This window comes from Oryctolagus cuniculus, chromosome 6, assembly GCF_051225735.1.
Source record: "Oryctolagus cuniculus isolate XC-2025 breed Fujian yellow rabbit chromosome 6, ASM5122573v1, whole genome shotgun sequence".
Classification (NCBI taxonomy): domain Eukaryota; kingdom Metazoa; phylum Chordata; class Mammalia; order Lagomorpha; family Leporidae; genus Oryctolagus; species Oryctolagus cuniculus.
Window position 1 is genome coordinate 89,255,519 of NC_142872.1, and position 16,593 is coordinate 89,272,111.

The following is a 16,593-nucleotide window of genomic DNA, read 5'->3' on the forward strand; positions in this document are numbered from 1 at the left end:
ACTTTTTCTCTTTCAGAGGATGTGATTTGTGGGAATTTATCCCATGTTCTGGACTAGCGGCGCCTGTTCCAACTGTTGGGATCCTCTCTTCTCTCCTGTGAGAGGATTCCGGTTGTGGTTAACTCCTTCCTGGGGGATGCCACAGTGCGAGCCGATTCCCCAGCCTGGCCTTATCATTGCCTGTTCCACAGTTCTGAAATTTCTCACCTTCCTCTGGACTTGCCCCTGGCCTGTCTCCTAAAAAATCTGTCGGCCTTTGGCCTAAAAGGGCAGGTAAAATTGAAATGATTTATCTTCTTCTGTACTACATCTTGGCCTCAATATAAACTGGATAAAGATTCTCAGTAGCTAGAATTTGGTACTTTTGATTTCCAAATTCTTTGCAACCTTAACAACAATACAAAGAGCAAACGGTCAGAGGTCCCTTTTGTTCATGCTCTTTTCTTCTTCTGAGGTTGCCCCTCCCTCTGTGGCTCTTATTCCTCATTTCAAGTTCTCCTCATGGAGGAAAAAGGCCTGAAACCCTCTATCAAACCCTCTGCCCCACCATTCCCTTCGTCCTTGCACCTCTTTGCGATCCTGACCTGGCTGATGACCCTCCACCATATTGTCCCCTGGGCCCCTCCAATCCCCACCTCTTGACTCTTCCCCCAGTGTACCAACTGACTCCCCACCTGATCCCCTTTCCTCTCCTCCTGATTCCCCACCTGATCCCCTTCACTCTCCTCCTCTTATCCACTCTTGAAGCCTACAGCTCCCTCCGGTTCTCCCTTTGAGGGAGGTGGCTGGAATGAAAGGTCCAGTCAGGGTCCATGTCCCTTTCTCCTTATCAGACCTTAGTCAAATTGAGGAGCACTTAGGCTCATTCTCAGAGAACTCCACCAAGTATCATAAAGAATTTCTTTGCCTGACATGATTCTACAGTTTAACTTGGCAGGATCTCTATCTCATTCTCTCCTCTACTTTAACACCAGACAAATGGGAACATATTTGGCTTGCTGCTGGACAACAGGCAGACGAGTCACACCACCAAGCCCCACATAATAACCCAGAGGCCAGTCACACTGTCCCTAGGGCTGCCCCATCCCAGACTGGACCTAGCAAGCAACCCAGAAGCCCAGGGCTATGGGCCCAAGATCATGATTTCCTGCTTGTTGTTGGCTATGATAAAAATGGCCATAAGCAGGTCAACTGTGACAAGCTTCATAAAATCACCCACGGACTCAAAGAAAATTCCACTCTCTTTATGTTCCACCTTACAGAGGCAGTGGTAAAATACACCAATATGGACTCCCATTGCAGAGGACAGTCATTTTTACATCTCCAATTTATATCCTGGTAGGCCTGGGACAGCCGACACAAAGTCCAAAAGCTGAAGGATAGTCTAAAAGGACCTCACCAATGGGGCCCTTCACATCTTTAACAACAGGGATGAAAACTAAAGATTCAAAAGGAGAAAAACAAAATTAAAGTTATCAGATGCTTGCCTCTCTAATCCACCAAATTCCCAACTTCAAGCCAAGGCCTAGCCCTCTGGAAGCCTGTTTTTGATGCAGCAATACTGGGCATGCGACCAAGGCCTGGTCTAACCCAAGACCTCCCACTAAACCATGTCCCAACTGTGAACAATGGGGACGTTGGAAGATGGACTGCCACCAGGAGGGATGCCCTCCCAATCTGGTACAGCCTACTGTTCCCCCAGCTCTGGTACAGGGCATTGCATCTTTGTTAAACTTAACACAATGAGGCGGCCTGGGTTCAACAGCTCCCATTTCAAATGAGTCCACAGACCCAAGGGTGATAAGGACAGTGTCTGGCAAGTGGATCTCTTTCTTGGTGCATACTGGGAATAGCTTACCTGTTTTCAATGAATAGTGTGGCTCAATCCTTCCTTCCTCTGTCTCTGTTGTTGGCATGGAGGGCCTTACTGAAAACTGAACAAAACTCCTTTATATTCTTCCTTTGGAGATATTTCCCTCCTACACTACTTTCTTGTTCTCCCCAATTGTCCCCACCCACCTTTTGGGTAGAGCCCCTCACCAGTCAGGAGCATGTCTCCATTTCCACCAGGTACAAAACCCATATGTTTGTTACCCATATCAAGACCATTCTCCCCACTTCTCTATCCCAGGCCTCTTGTCTGCCTTCCATTTTTCCTTTGATCAACCCTATAGTATGGGATATATCCCATCCCATAACTGCCACCCACCATACTCCTGTTCACATCTTCCTAAAGGACTCCACAAAAGCTATTATTGTTCCTCAATATCTTTTAAGTCTGGAAGGCCACAGAGGCTTAAAACTGATCATAGACCCACCTCCTTCAGGCTCACATGCTTGTCCTTACCCACTCACCTCACAACACACCCATACTTCCCACCAAAAAATTGGTTGGCTCCTTCTGCCTAGTACAAGACCTCAGATGCACTAACTTTTCTGTTCATCCAACCTATCTAGTCATTCTTAACCCCATATCCTCCTCTCAAATAATCACCATAACTTTTTTCTGTATTTTGAACCTAAAGAATGCCTTTTTCACAATTCCTCTCTATTCAGCCTCCCAAGCACTCTTTGTCTTCAACTTGTCTGACCCCAATTCCTGCCTTTCCTGACAACTTACCTGGACTGTCCTACCCCAAGGTTTCTGATACAGTACCCATTACTCTGGACAGACCATCCAAGAAGTCTTAGCTTCTATCAACCTTTCATTCATCACTCTTCTTCAATATGTTGATGACCTTCTACTTTGCAGCCCCTCAAAGAAACCTGTCTTCAATATGCCACGAGCCTTTTAAATTTTCTAGCTGATAAAGGCTAAAGGGTATCTCAGGAAAAGGCTCAACTCTATATCTGTTATTTTTCTAGGACTTCTCATGACACAAAAATTTGCACAACTCCTCCAGCCTGAAAACAGGTAATACCCTCCTTTTCTTTCCTACACACAAAGCAGGACCTCCTCTCTTTCTTGGTACTTGTGGGCTATTTTCACATCTGGGTACCAATTTCTCTGTTATTGCTAAACTTCTCTACAGCCTACCAAAGGTGACATAGACAATCCTTTACAAGAGACTTCCCGTTATTTCTCTTCAACCTGGCTCCTATCTATTCAGATTTAGAGATCTCTCACTTTCAGCAAGGGGCCTCCAAGAAGAACTCATGGTGGTTTGTAGACAATAAACTAATATTCCCCTCTTCTAAGTTACCTTTCTAAGAAACTTCCCCACTCAATATCATTCAAACCTAAACTCTCTTCCTAATTTTCTAAAATCAAACATACACCTGATTCCCACTATAAGGGAGACTCTGTATACCATATCTCAGAAATTTAGAATCTGTAATACTGTTAATCCCAGCTCCATTATCAGACCACTCACATTCACTATTCACCAGGCCCGCAGACTGCTCCTGGGAGAGGACTGGAAGATTGACTTCACCCATACGCAACCAGTTAAACAGCTATGTTACCTTCTGGTTTTGGTGGACATCTTCTCGGGTTGGGTGCAGGCTTTTCCCATTACCAACAAAAGAGTCACCACTGTTTCTATTGCACTATTAAGAGATATTATTCCCAGGTTTGGACTCCCTGCATCCAATCAGATAATGGACCACAATTTACCTCCTAAATTACTCAACTAGTATCAACCTCTCTCTATGTCTCATAGCATTTCCACATTCCTTATCATCTCCTCTCTTCAGGAAAAGTAGAATGGATGAATGAAACTTTAAAACAAGTGCTGACAAAACTCTCAGTCCAAGTCCACCTAGACTGGATAAAACTCCATCTTTTAGCCTTATTATGAATTAGATCTCAGGGCCAGCATTGTGGCATAGCAGGTAAAGCCACCACCTGCAGCGCTGGCAAGCCATGTAAGTGTCAGTTCGAGGCCCAGCTGCTCTACTTCTGATCCAGCTCTCTGCTAATGTGCCTGGGAAAGCAGCAGAAAATGGCCAAAGTCCAAGGGGCCCTCACCCATGTGGGAGACCTGGAAGGTTCTTCTGACCCTGGCTTTGGCCTGGCCCAGCCCTGGCCTTTGTGGCCATTTGGGGAGTAAACCAGCATATGGAAGATCAATCTCTCTCTCTCTCTCTCTTTCCTTTTGTGTAACTCTAACTTTAAAATAAATAAATAAATTTTTAAAAAACAAAAAAATTAGATCTCTTCCCCAGAAACCATCAATGCTCAATCCATTTAAAATTTTCTAAGGGGAGATATCTTCTCACATCAGACTTTCCTCTCCTCCATAAGTTTGAAGCCATTTCTTTTCCTTTTACCTTCCCTTTTCTCAATGAAATATGCTCTTATTTATGGACCTATGCAGACATACATCTACCCAAGCAATACCCTCTACCTTCTAGACTATATTTCCACCTTTCAACCCAGTGACTGGGTCTATCTGAAACAAAATGAGGCTGCTTTAAAGCCAAAATAGAATGGACCCTATTAAGTGATATTGTCCCTATCATTGCTAAACTCAAGGGACACCCTCCCTAGGTACATTTCATGTCATTAAAATTAGTAACGTCTTCCCTACACACCTCTGCTCCCACAGGGCCCACAACTCTCAGGTTGACATGGGTACCTACACTACAGAAAGAACTGCCGCCTCCTGCCCCTGACAATTTCTGAATCTATAAATTCCTCCAAGTAATTCTCTAAGAATTACAGTCATACCACCAACTCAGGAGTTGGCCCTACCCAAAGTTTGGGAGCACCTATGCCTGACAAGTCTGAAAAGCTCCCACAAACCAGTTTAGCCCCAGCTAACGCCCACCCATCCATAACCAAAAGCAGCCCTGACTATATAAACTCCTAGTCTGTATTAGTCTCAGTAATGGGTCCCTCTCAGGTTTGTCTCTGAATAAACCTGCTCCAGCTGTTGAGTTCGTGGTCTGTGTCCTCTTTTTCTTGTTCTTTTTCTCTAACAATTAGTTACAGTGGTGGTGGTTTCTGCTTTCTTTGGCCCTTTTCTATCTGTAGAACTAACCTCCTTTGCTCAGCCTTTTGGAATACTTATTCTATTTTATAGAATGATATGAGGCTCTAGAAAAAACTAAAAATAAAGCTAATTAATTAAATTGTGTTTTTGTCCTCTCACAGTACTCTCCAACCCAGGAGGTGGAGTTTTAATTCCCTTATCTTTTGAGTGTTGGCTGGATTTAATGACCCAGTTCCCAAGACTAGATATGGAAAGATGAAACGACTAATTTTTGGGAAAAAAAAAAAAAAAGGTTTGGGGAGTTGAAAGGTAGAGGGGAGGAAGGAGGGTGGGCAGGTGGGGCGGTGGGAGCCAGGGAAAAAGAGATTTTCTATCCACTGGTTTATTCCCCAAATGTCTGCAACAGCCAGGGGTGGGGCAGGCTGAAGCCAGGAGCTAGAACTCTATCGAGTTCTCCCACATAGTGGCAGGAACCCAAGTACTTGGGTCATCACCTGCCAATTTCTGAGCACATTAGCTGGAATTTGGATTGGAAATGCTGAGAGGCCAGGGCTCAGATAAGGCCCTCCAATATGGGATGTGGGCATTCCAAGTGTTGGCTTGGCCTTCTGTGCCACAATGCCCACCCCAGAAAATATTAATTTTGCAGGGAAAAATCTGGTAGGTGCTACCTTAACCAAATGATCAACATTACCAATGACAAGTCATATTAATGTCATGTATGATGCCTGATATGTTGAAAGGTTCCTCATCTTGTAGCACTGTCCCCTAAAATTCACAACCCCAATATTTTAAATATTTATTTATTTGAAAGACAGTTACATAGAGGGAGAGATAGAGGGAGAGAATGAGCGATCATCCATCTGCTGGTTCACTCTGCAAGTGGCTGGGACTGTGCCAGGCTGAAGCTAGGAGCCAGGAGGTTCATTCAGGTCTTGCATGTGGGTGCAGGCCCCAAGCACTTGGCTTATCTTCTGCTGCTTTCCCAGGTTCATTAGCAGGGAGCTGGATTGCAAGTGGAGCAGCCAGGTCTCAAACCGGCAAATATATGGGATGCTGGCGTTGCAGGCAAGAGGCTTAGCTTGCTACATCACAATGCCGACACCCATAACCCCAGGTTAGTGGTGGTAGAAATAAAATATGTAAAAAGGTTAATATAAGGGCCATTCAGGGCAGAATACAAGTGACAGAGGCCCAGGAGAACAAGCCCAACAAGTGTCAAGGAATCTAGGGACAGGTACCAAAGTGACCAAATTCTAGTCAGGATCTATGCATTCCATGAGGGTTACACACTTAAATTGGCTTGGCCTGAAAAGGTGGGCTCTCAGGTTTGGGTTTGGAATTTCTTACTGGTTCAAGACTAGAATATGATTGGCTACACTTTCAGAGTCAGGGAGGATACTGTATCTGGAAACAGATGTTTGAAAAGAAGGCTATTGATATATTTTAAGGAGGACATTTCTGGGACTAGATAAGGAAAGCACAGAGAAAGAACAAAGGACTGCTTAAGGTTGCTCCAGAAGGCTAAGAGAAAACAGATCCTTTGTGCACATCACCCAAGTTCAAACTGACCTGGTAGATAAGATTAAGATTCGGAGCTGTGTCTAGACATTCCTCAAGTCTCGGGAGGTGTTTCTCTTGAATGCCCTGCAGGATTTTTAGGGCACTTCTTTCACACTGGTTATGAGAAAATACCAAATTCCAAACAAGGACCATTCTACCAAATGCCCCAAGAAAGAATTCATAACCAAGCTGAATAGCTAACGCAAGCATCAAGTGGTGTTTTCTGTTGTTGTTTTCTTTTTTAAAGATTTATATATTTTATTTGGAAGGCAGAGTTACAGAGAGAGGGAGAGAGGGAAACAGAGATCTTCCATCCACTGGTTCACTCCCCAAATGGTCATAACATCCAGAGGTTGGCCAGACCAAAGCCAGGAGTCAGGAGCTTCTTCCAGGTCTCCACATGGGTGCAGGGGCCTAAGCATTTGGGCCATCTTCTGCTGCTTTTGTATGTGCCTTAGCAGGCAGCTGGATCAGAAGTGGAGCAGCCAGGACTCAAACTGGAACCTATAAGGGTTACTGGCACAGCAGGAAAAAGCTTTACCCACTAAGCCACAACACCAGCCATCAAGCATCAAGTGTTTTATTTATTTATTTATTTAATTTTATTTTTTGACAGGCAGAGTGGACAGTGAGAGAGAGAGACAGAGAGAAAGGTCTTCCTTTGCCGTTGGTTCACCCTCCAATGGCCGCCGCGGCCAGCGTGCTGCGGCCGGGGCACCGCGCTGATCTGATGGCAGGAGCCAGGTGCTTCTCCTGGTCTCCCATGGGGTGCAGGGCCCAAGCACCTGGGCCATCCTCCACTGCACTCCCTGGCCACAGCAGAGAGCTGGCCTGGAAGAGGGGCAACTGGGACAGAATCCGGCGCCCCAACCGGGACTAGAACCCGGTGTGCCGGCGCCGCAAGGCGGAGGATTAGCTTAGTGAGCCGCGGCGCCGGCCCCAAGCATCAAGTGTTTTACTGAGAAAGCTGAAGTACACACTGAAGAGTGGGAGATCCCTGAGGGCAGTGGCCCCTTCTCTTAAGTGAGTTTAATATTATATGGTTGCTTAATGAAGAGAAGATGCATGCTAAGAAAGGGGAGGAATGTTCACGGCTTTTCAGTGAAGGTGGAGATTTCCCAGAATCCAGCTATACCACTCCTTTTTGTTCTTCATTTGCTCTGGTATTTCCTGTCATGGTGGCTAGTAGGCATATCATTTAGCATACTGATATCACAATGAACATATAATGAGCTGAGGGTCAATTTAGGTCTGCCTTGGCCTCTAAACTGGCATGAACCTGGTCCAGGCAGGAGGTCTGCTTTGTCTCCAGGACAAGAGGAACCACATCCATACTCTACTGGCTTTAAGGTAACAGGAATTACCCCCACGTGACTCACTTGCTCCCTGTCTCTGTCCTACAGGGACTCTCTATGCTATCTTTGTAACATTTCAGTAAGTCTACAATTATTTCCAAATAAAACAGCTGTTGAGGTGGGCATGTGGTGTAGCAATTGTCACTGGGGACTTCTGCATCCCTCACTGGAATGCCTGGTTCAAGTCCCAGCTACTAGGCTTTTGATTTTAGCTTCCTGCTAAGGCTATCCAATGGAGGCACTGGGTGATGGCTCAATACTTGAATCTCTGACAGGTGAGAGACCTGAATTGAGATCTGGGCTCCTGGTGTTGGCCTGGACCAGTTCTGGCTGTTGGGGGGCATTTCTGAGTGCATTTGTTGTGGGCATTCCAGTCAGCAGATGGAGGATGTCTCTGTGCCTTTCAAATAAGATGAAAATAAATACAAATTTAAACAATATGTTTTTCTTATTTTATTTGAAAGTGGAGGAGCCAGTACTCAAAGCAGGCACACTGATAAAGAGATGTAGGCATCCCCAGTGGCAACTTTATCAGTGGGCCAAACACCAGCTCCTTTTTTTTTTTTTTTTTTAAATGTAGATTTTTGGCCTTAATCCTATAATTACTGATTCACTAAATACAGGCTGGGTCCCAAGAATCTGTGCTTTGGGTGACTTCGCCTCAGGGAGACCTTAACACAACTTGATACTTTCTGTCACTTTTTTTCTTGCCATTCTAAACTTCCCTGTAGTAAACACAAGGATGTGCGAAAAGGCTATTGGCTTTTTTTGTTTCAGGTAATATCTATTTATTTAGGCTTTTATGCAGTGTTCTCACCCATCAGTAGTTTTACCTGAAGCATGACATTCAAGATTCCTCCTTTTAAATACACATCAATCAATTCTCAAGTGGAATTTTCCATGCTTGGTTCGCTTACTTTGTTATTTAAAGTTAACAAAAGGCCTTAGAAGTTTTGGCTTTGGTACTGGTGAAATCTGATGCTAAGATTAAATGTTGCTAGGTAACAAACTGAGTGGTCAAATGCTATGCAGTTTATTGCTAAATAGTTACCTATCACCATCCATTCTTTCCTCCTTTAGTGAACACCCTAATTTTTGGCTGAGCCCATCGCCACCTAGAATATATTTTTCATCTTTCCTTCACCTAAGCATCTTCAGAAAGCTATATTTTAGTTAGCAGGAGGTAGGCAGAAGTGAGAAATGTAACTTCTACAGAAATGTCCTTAAAGGAAACAAATGTGCCTTCTGCTGATGGGAATGTGGGTATGACAGCTGGAATTTGAGCAGTCAGTGTGGCCAACAGCCGCCCATGTCATCATTAGGATGGGGGGAGCAGCAGGCTAGAAGTCTGGACATCTGACACCATGCAGCCCAAGCCCTGGACTGCCTATCTCCAAGTTGCTTTTGTATGAGAGAAACAGACTTCTAATTTCAGTTCCTGTTATTTTGGACTTGTTACTACTTGCAGCCAAACCCAACATGAACTGACACAAGTGGTCACACAGAGGTTAGAGCTGTGCAGAATGGAAGCACACTGCGTCAAAGCACCCGGGCTAGGGGAGTAAATGAGGGCTTAAATGCAGTCTTCTCTTTCCAGCTGTGCTCACCAAGAAGCCGACATAACAAGTGGCCCTGCAGGAGAGTGTAATTTTGTCTGGTGTCTGGATTCTGCAGGAAAGGTTTCCAAAATACCATCTGCATACTTCTGAAGGCAGATAGAGATGGCTTTAGGTAGTTCCCAGGTTAACTTAAAATATTTTAATATAATTAAGTGGGTTTATATATAAGGGTAGTTGGCACTTTACTCTGTAAGTTCATACCTCATTGCTAAGAAAAAATGAGTTGGTCAAGGGATAGAAATGACAGAAAACACACGTTCATCAGGCAGTATTGCAGGGTGGGCTTGAGTGTAGCTTTGGCACTAAACTGCCTATGTTCAAACCCCGTCTTTCAGAGTGCTTAGCTGTGCTATTATGGAAAAAAGTTTCTTAACCTCACTGTGTATCAATTTTTAAAACAGCACTTGACACACAAGGAGGCTGTGAAGAATTAAGCACTTATTACAGTGTCTGGCATGTAAACAGCACTCAGTAAATGTAAGATATTGCTATCTTTCTGGGAATCACTTAGTGAAGACAAGAACTAGCACCGTGCAGCCACAATTCGTCTTAAGCTCACTCTGTGCCAGGAACTGCACACAGGTGACCTTATATTACTTACGAGAAAGCTAAAGCTTAGAAGGGTTCACTGACTTTCCCAAGGTTATAAACACAATTCTTGCCCAGCTAGAATTCAAACTCAGGCTGCCATGATTTCCACAAAGTCACCCTTGTAAGATGACTGAGGTGGAAGACAAGGCCTGCACTTTTTCATAAGCTTCCTCCTGCACAGTCCCTCAACTTCCCCCACTCAGAGTCTGTGTAAGCAAACTCTTGACCACTATAAGGGTATACATGGAAGTGGAGAGACTGAGTCACAGCTGGGAGGATGGGGGCATTCTTGGGAAGGGGGGGGCGGGCAAGCCGGGAGAGTACTCAGCCTGAAACCGGTGGCAGAGACTGCAAGAGCAGAAGCTGGCTGACTATATATTAACGCCTTTTTCATACAAAGCTGCCTCTCAAGGTTAAGTCTCAATGCAATTATGCAGTGCTTCTAAAACGCTGCTCCTATGTAACCCGCAAAATGGATCCTGCAATTTTGTGATTTTTGTTTCCAAATTCTCACTCATTGGACGGCTTTGAAGTAAGAAAGGATGTCATTTTAAACCGCTGCTTCACATGAAACCCACTCACTTGTAAAAGCATGACATCTTCGTCGTAGCTCCAGCAACACCGCGATCAAAATTTCAAGGTGTTGCAAATTGACTTTGGTTTTTGCCAATTAAGTAGAAAAGTTAACTTTACCAGTTTCTAGTACAACTTTGTCTCTGTTTTTAAGACAGGAAAAAGTCCTGTAACTATGTTTATCTTTCCCAAGGAACTTTATTCATTCATAAAAGTTAACTGAACGTGAGCAAAAGGGAGCAAAGTCAAATCGCCAAGTCCAACAACCGGGTGGCAAAGCCTTGACGTTCCCGGGGTCTAGAGAAAACCAACACCAGCCAAGCACACCCCCCCGTGCACTTTTACCTGAGTGGGTGACACAGGCCTAGCCCAGCCACCCCCGCTGCACGAGCTGGCTCGTGGATACCGCCCGGCACTCTGTCCCGAGGGCGGCTGAGTCACCCCGCCGCCCACGACGCCTGGAAGAGCTCCCAGACGCCGCGGCCTGCTCGCCGGGGACGGCTCCAGCGGTGTCGGAGCCTCCGTCCACGCCGCGAGCTCCCACGCCTGCAGCCGGTCTCGAAAGTCCCCACCAGCCACCGCCTCCCGCCCCGACCCTCCTCCCGCCAGGAGTGCGATGGAATCCAGCTGCGGCCGGCATTCCCGCCCCCTCGCCGCCGCCTTGGATCCGCTCACCGCTTCCGAGGACAACGGGAAAATCGGTCGCTCGGGACCCTGCAGTCCCCGCCGGCAACCGAACTGGCGCGTCCCTTGGCGGCGCATGCGCCCGGGGGCCGGCTGCGGGAGGTGGGAGGGGGAGGTCCGGTCTCCGATGACGTGGCGCAGCGGAGGCGGAGCCGAGGCCCGTGGCGGGAGGGTGGGGGAGGAAGAGCGAGGTGAGCGCGGACGTCAGAGTGGAGAGCGGAAGGTCAGGGAGGCTCGGAGCGGAAGTGAGACCAGGGAGCCTGTCCGCCATTGTGGACCCGAGAAGCGGAGAGCGAGACGGAGAAGAGGAGCGTGCAAGCGGGAAAGACGGGTCCTTTCCGCCGACTCCCGAGCGCGAGGCCCTCCTTTTGGCTTTTCAGCGAGCGGCGGCAGCGGCGGCGGCTGGAACAATCACTAGGCCGAGGGCGGCAGCCAACTGCTGTGAGTGCACGGGGAGAGGCCCAGGCGGCGGCGGCGGCGGCTCCTCTCGGGTTGCGGTGAAGAATGTCAGCCACTAGCGTGGATCAGGTGAGGGAGAGCAGAGGCCCCAGGCTCGGCGAAGGCCCGAGCCCTGGAGCTCCACCCTCGCGTGGGGCTTGGGCTCCTCCCCGTCGCCGCCGCTGCCGGCCCCATAACGGTGCCCCGGGCGCAAGTTGCTGCGGTCCGGGCCGGGGCGCCCCGGGCCCGGGAGCCTGCGGCCGGGGCGGGCGCGAGGCCGCGCTGGGTGGGAGGAAGGACTGCTGGTAGGGCTTTAGGAGGCATCCCGAGGGCGGCAGACGTGGGGCTGAGCCCAGGCGAGCTCTGGGCGACGGACTCCGAGTAGCGGGTGGGAGGCTTCAAGACTGGGGGTGGTTGGGAAATTGGTGGCTGTGCAGGATATGGTGGGTTTTACTCCTACGCGGACTGTTTAAAATAGCTTGTCTTTGTTAATGCCGTTGATTAACAGACTTTCCCTCCTTTTTCTTTTCCTTCTCTTTACCACACCTTTTCGTTATGCTACACAGAGACCTAAAGGGCAAGGAAATAAAGGTGAGCTTGGCTTTTATTTATTTATTTATTTATTTATTTATTTCTCAGTGCTGCCTTGACGTTACAGTGTGAGGAGGATTTTGGTTTATTTTTGCTCTATTTTGTGTGTGTGTGGTTTTTTCTTTCTTTTTTTTTTTTTTTAGTGTAAGATTAGAGAAACATAACAGCTAAGTCGCGTGCTATCCAGAAAAAAACTTCGGTAGTTCCCTGCTTTGAAGCCAGTTTTATGGGAACCAAAGCGGTATTAGAGACAGTTTTCTTAGTGGTATTCCAGTTATGCAGCAATTATCGTGAATGTGGTGATATTGCTTTAGCTTTCCAGTTTATCCGTGTTATGTAACTGCTGCCACAAAAATTTCTGCATGTGTTTGTGGACAAGTATGTTTTGCAAGTGGACATTTTTGATTTGACATGTCAGGAATACTTTGGAACATGAAACTCACATGGTATTCTGTGTTGCATTCATGAAAATTGTTGTTAATCAGGGATTCAGTGTCGAAGTGAGTTGTAGGGAGGCAGATGGGAGAGGTCACAACTGAACAGGAGTGTCATCTTGCTGTATTGTAGTCCTGACTGCAAGGTATAACTCCTACTGTTTTACTGAGGGCTGAGAGGAAGCAATTTGTAAGGTTTCTACAAGGATGATGTGATTTACTCCTTAGTGAAAGTACTATTGGAAGTAGAGTGTTAAAAAAAACTCTTGTATTTATTAATATTGAACGATGTAGTCAGCTGACTGAAAGATCATACTGGTCATGTGACATTAGTAAGTATAGAACAGTAACTGTTTTCTTGGGATACAGCCAGTATAAATAGCATTACAGTCAATTATATATTTATAACTAACAGCTCTTGAAATTACTCTAGATGGAATTGGTGCTTCCTGTTATTTCAGTAACAAAGTATAACTTAGAATAAAAAATCTGTAATGGCCATCTAGATGTAAGTTCAGTGTCATTATTGGTGCTCTGTAAATTCTTCTTACGGTTTTATTTATTATTGCAAATTTGATTAATTTGAAAAGTAATAGGTTCTGTATGCACAGATTAATTTCCTGTCTGTTGTAGTACACTTTATATAAGAATTTGTATGTACCAGATATTTGGCACTCTGTAAGATACTAAATTTATTACTTTTGACTAAATATGTTTTCTTGAACTGTATAAATATATAGAATTCTTATTTTTAGAATTTTATTTTATTTTTAGAATTATTTTCTGTGTTAAGCATATATACCTCTGAATTGGATATTGTTGGTTTATTTTAAGTGAAATTTTTAAAGTTTTGTAAAGTTCAAAAGAATGATCCAATAATTTCCTTTTTTGCTAGTCTGCCCATTAGGAAGTATGTAGACTTGGAGATAATGTGAAATCTGTGGTCATTATTGCCTAGCGTAAATTATTTTATCCTAGATCAATGGGGAGGTGGCACTTTGCAAGGCTATTTGAAATACTAAGTGTTTTGTGTTACCTGCTTTAAGGTAAGTACACAAGTTCTATGAAGTACTTAATTTGTTTGATAAAACAGAATAGAGCATCTTATAGCATTGTAAACCAGTAGTATATTATTGTAAATTTGATTAATGACATGGTCATTTCACTTAGATATGTGCTAATAACATCTTTAATATTATGTTAACTGTAAAGTACATTATATGTTGAGCAATAGTATATACATTTTCTTGATTTTTTAAAAAAATTATCAGTATCACTTCTATTAGGTATATTTGGACATGCGAAGTATATTTATTTGATTAGCTCTTTATTCCAAGCAGTTTTTTTTTTCCCACGATACTGTTCAGTGCATAATTTATCCAAGGATAGGTTTGATGGATTGGGATTCCTTGGAGTCATGAGTTCTAATACTTCTGTGGCTACTTATTTACTAAGTGAACTTGGACACATTAATCCTTATTGTCAGAATTTTCCCTCTGTAAAGTAAAAGTGATAACTAACCATAAATCCTGCTGCATATAAAGATTGTATAATTAATTAACATAGTCTACTGCTTCAGGAGCCATTATATTTGCTGAATTTCTTTTCACCTTCCTCAGTCTGTTTTTAAGCTGTTGGGAAGACTTGCATGGAGTGTTGGTAGGGGGAAAAACACTGCTGGACTAAAAGTATTGATAATCATTTAAATTGCTTTGAAATGGTTGCTGCTGGCACATGCTGCACAAATACACATATGTTACAAGGCAAAGGCATCACTGATACAGATTGCCGTGTCTGTTTTTGATAAAAACTTGCTTGTCTAGCTGACTTCATTTTCAAGCTAGTAAAATTGCATTGTGATTGTTATGCTTACTTTTATCAACCAAGAAACAAAGTTACTTTTACTTTTGAACTAGAACTTCAGTGTTCTAACAATACGAGTAAATCTTGAGTTTGGAACATAGCAAGTTTATGAAAAATAGATATCTATGAGAAGTTCATGTCATTTAAAGTTTTGAATGCATAATCCTTTTAGTTGGCTTAGTGTAATTTCAGAGATGCTTTTTTTTTTTCTTTCTGAATTTTCAGTTGACAGCATTGGCCCAACACTTGGCTTTAAAGTCTTTGATTTTCTGCTAAGTGTTTCTCTGTACATCCTTAATGTCTTAGTGCACTAAAGGAGCTAAAGGAAATTCGTTATCAGTTTCTTTGTTAAGGTAGAAATGCTTTTGTCATATAAATAATAATTCTAGATTTACTTGTTCAGTAAGTTTTAAATCTTTTTCTAATTAATAGTTTATCCCAATATTAGATATCAGAACTCTTCTTTATTCTTTGCTAGGGTGGTACCAAAGAATAGTAAAATTTTAAGGATGCTACTTACCTTATTAATCTATGATTTAATGCTGACTTCTGATTACTATATTTATTTATGTATTAACAAGTAGAATTTTTGCTTGCTGGACTAAAGTGTGCTGTGCCTTTACGTGTGATCACTCCAGATGACATACTTGTAGCACTAGGCTTTACTGTCCCTCTTCTACTATCCCTTAGTCTTATAGATGGGCAGATTATATGGAAAAGAAGTTATCTTTTCCCTCCTCTTTTCCCTCTTTCCCTTCTGAAAGAGGGACATGTGCATCATTTTATACATTTAAAAGCAGATATGGCTAAGTTTCAGTGTTTCAGGAAAGTAGTGGGAAATGCCTTATATTTTGGCAGTGTTCTGTTATTTCCTCTCCCTCTCCTTCCCAGAAATGATTTCAAAGCACTTTTACTGTCATTATTTTAGGCTTCATTTTATTATTAATCCTCAAAACATTCCTTTAAGGAGATAGAGGGTATATGGTATTGTCGCTGTTTTTGTAGGTGGGGAAACATGATGCACAGATCTGTTGACTTTCCTAACTTGATGTAGTCAGGACCAGAGCAAAGAATCACCTGACTCCTAAGGCCCATGTTCTATCTTGATTTGACTCTGCTTCATAGAGCAGAGGAAACAGGCGAAGAATCATGTAAGTCATCCGTTCTTTTTTCCCCTGAAGAATTTTACAGACTATGGAACTGGCTTGGATTGCATTACTATTTAGTAGCTTTCAATCTCCAAGACATCAGATTGTCATTAAGTAGTGTTTCAAAACTAAGTCTCTAAGACATTTGAATTTCTTGAAGACAACAGGTATGCTTCTGAAACTCAAAGGCTAGAACAACTACATACTGCATTTAATAAGTATATGAGAAAACTGAGTCTTTCTCAGGCTCAGCCTTTTAGAATTAGGAAGGAAAGAATAGAACAAGAAGTAATAGTAGCACAGTGATGTATTTGAATAAATTTACTGTCAATATGGATTACATTTCTGAGAATCTAATGGACATAAAATGTGCAGTTTTGAAATGATTCAAAATTAATATGTATTAAAGTTTGGTAGTGAAGAATTTTTTTCAAGAAATAATAGATGATGGAAAACTACCTTTGATAAAGGAATGTTAAAGCCATTGGTGAAGGAAAGCTAGCATGGCAGGCTTTATAATAAAAATAACCTAAGACACCCTCAGTAGTTAGTTTCTGGTGACTATTATGTATTTAAATTCTGCAGAATGTATTTAGCTCAACCCTAGTTCTGATATAGTCCTTAACAAATAGTTAAACCACTTCACTGAAGCCAGGGTCAAGTTGACCTTCAGGTTGCTCTTGGCATCTGAGAGGCAGGAGTATGGTAAGAGGTCTACTTTGAGTACTTTACAATGTTCATTGCTACTCACTGTATGGAAAAGAACTAAGGTTTTTACATATTTTTGCTCCCAAGCA

At 43.6% G+C, this 16,593-nt stretch overlaps 2 protein-coding genes across 40 annotated transcripts in view; one reads left to right on the plus strand and one right to left on the minus strand.

Moving 5' to 3' along the window:
- The window catches only part of TTPA (alpha tocopherol transfer protein), a 100,867-nt gene extending 89,274 nt beyond the window's left edge, over nt 1–11,593 (minus strand). For 3 of the 23 annotated variants that reach the window (XM_089335318.1, XM_089335317.1, XM_089335315.1), the window contains exons 1-2: nt 11,314–11,593; nt 1,859–1,927 (exon numbers count right to left, since the gene is read on the minus strand). In XM_089335318.1, coding sequence (XP_089191444.1) covers nt 1,859–1,927; nt 11,314–11,593 — 349 coding nt within the window. Of the gene's footprint in view, nt 1–1,229; nt 1,439–1,858; nt 1,935–5,721; nt 5,943–6,509; nt 6,615–6,719; nt 7,005–11,313 lie in introns of those variants that run through there. The other 20 variants (XR_016235704.1, XR_016235701.1, XR_016235709.1 and 17 more) reach the window with 16 other exon arrangements.
- A 29-nt stretch (nt 11,594–11,622) lies between these two features.
- The window catches only part of YTHDF3 (YTH N6-methyladenosine RNA binding protein F3), a 46,624-nt gene continuing 41,653 nt past the window's right edge, over nt 11,623–16,593 (plus strand). For 3 of the 17 annotated variants that reach the window (XM_017341342.4, XM_008255568.5, XM_070075094.2), the window contains exons 1-2: nt 11,707–11,850; nt 12,327–12,351. In XM_017341342.4, the coding sequence (XP_017196831.1) occupies nt 11,827–11,850; nt 12,327–12,351 (49 nt within the window). In that variant the 5' untranslated portion in view covers nt 11,707–11,826. Of the gene's footprint in view, nt 11,851–11,969; nt 12,066–12,326; nt 12,352–13,763; nt 13,832–15,653; nt 15,800–16,593 lie in introns of those variants that run through there. The other 14 variants (XM_017341339.4, XM_051843802.3, XM_017341345.4 and 11 more) reach the window with 12 other exon arrangements.